We start from the raw sequence: 770 nt of genomic DNA, 5'->3' as shown, positions 1-770 counted from the left end.
TGTTTATATTTATTCTTACCGTTCAGTGAAACGGTTCCTTTTCCGTCTAAAACTCTGTTCCTTGCGATTCGGAGTAGAGTTTCAGCGACGTAAGGATAGTGGATATCATGGCGTACTCTTAGAAATCACGATCAAGAGACTCGTGGACCTCAAAGATCGGCTGAACCGACTGTTGGCAGAACTGGATGAGTTGTGCATCAGTTCCGCCGATGTCTTTGAGGTGGAAGAGCAGGTCTCGTTAATGGAGGAGTCGTTCCGGGCCGCAGACGCGCTCCAAACCGAAGTGGAGCTGGACCTGGAAGGGGAAGAGCGGCAAGCCGCGATAGATGCCTGGGCGTTATGTCGCCAGAACTACCGTGAGGGAAAGGCTCGTGCACGCGCAAGGATGGTTGAGGCGCGCGGAGAAGGCCCCATCGGTAGCGGCAATGTTAGCGCGGGCATGCCGGCGGTTCGGTCCAGCAATGGGAGGTTGCCGGAGGTAACTCTCCCGAAGTTTACGGGGAAGGTGTTGGAATTCCCTTCCTTTTGGGCCCAGTTCGAGGCCAACGTACACAAACGGAATGACTTGGACAACGCCACCAAGTTCACCTACTTGTTGTCCAACACCGAAGGGACGGCGAGGAACGCCATTGAAGGCATCCCGCTCACTCCAGAGAATTACCCCCAGGCCGTGGACATTTTGAAGAAGCGTTTCGGTCGACCGAGACAAGTGATACGCGAGCATTTGGCTGCCCTATGGAGGGAGCCAGCGTGCCGCGAATCCACCACAG

At 55.2% G+C, this 770-nt stretch overlaps 1 protein-coding gene across 1 annotated transcript; it reads left to right on the top strand.

Annotated features, from left to right (window-relative positions):
- Nucleotides 1–85: 85 nt before the first annotated feature.
- Nucleotides 86–750, top strand: Tsp_15466 (conserved hypothetical protein; the record flags this gene model as incomplete). Its single annotated transcript, XM_003367279.1, has 1 exon — nt 86–750. A coding segment is annotated over one exon (665 nt), but the record flags the coding sequence as incomplete, so codon positions are not given.
- Between the last annotated feature and the right edge of the window lie 20 nt (nt 751–770).

The sequence above is a fragment of the Trichinella spiralis genome (genome assembly GCF_000181795.1).
Source record: "Trichinella spiralis strain ISS 195 chromosome Unknown Scfld4537, whole genome shotgun sequence".
NCBI lineage: Eukaryota > Metazoa > Nematoda > Enoplea > Trichinellida > Trichinellidae > Trichinella > Trichinella spiralis.
Note: the sequence above shows the minus strand (reverse complement) of the source record. Positions and strands in the feature narration are given on the sequence as shown.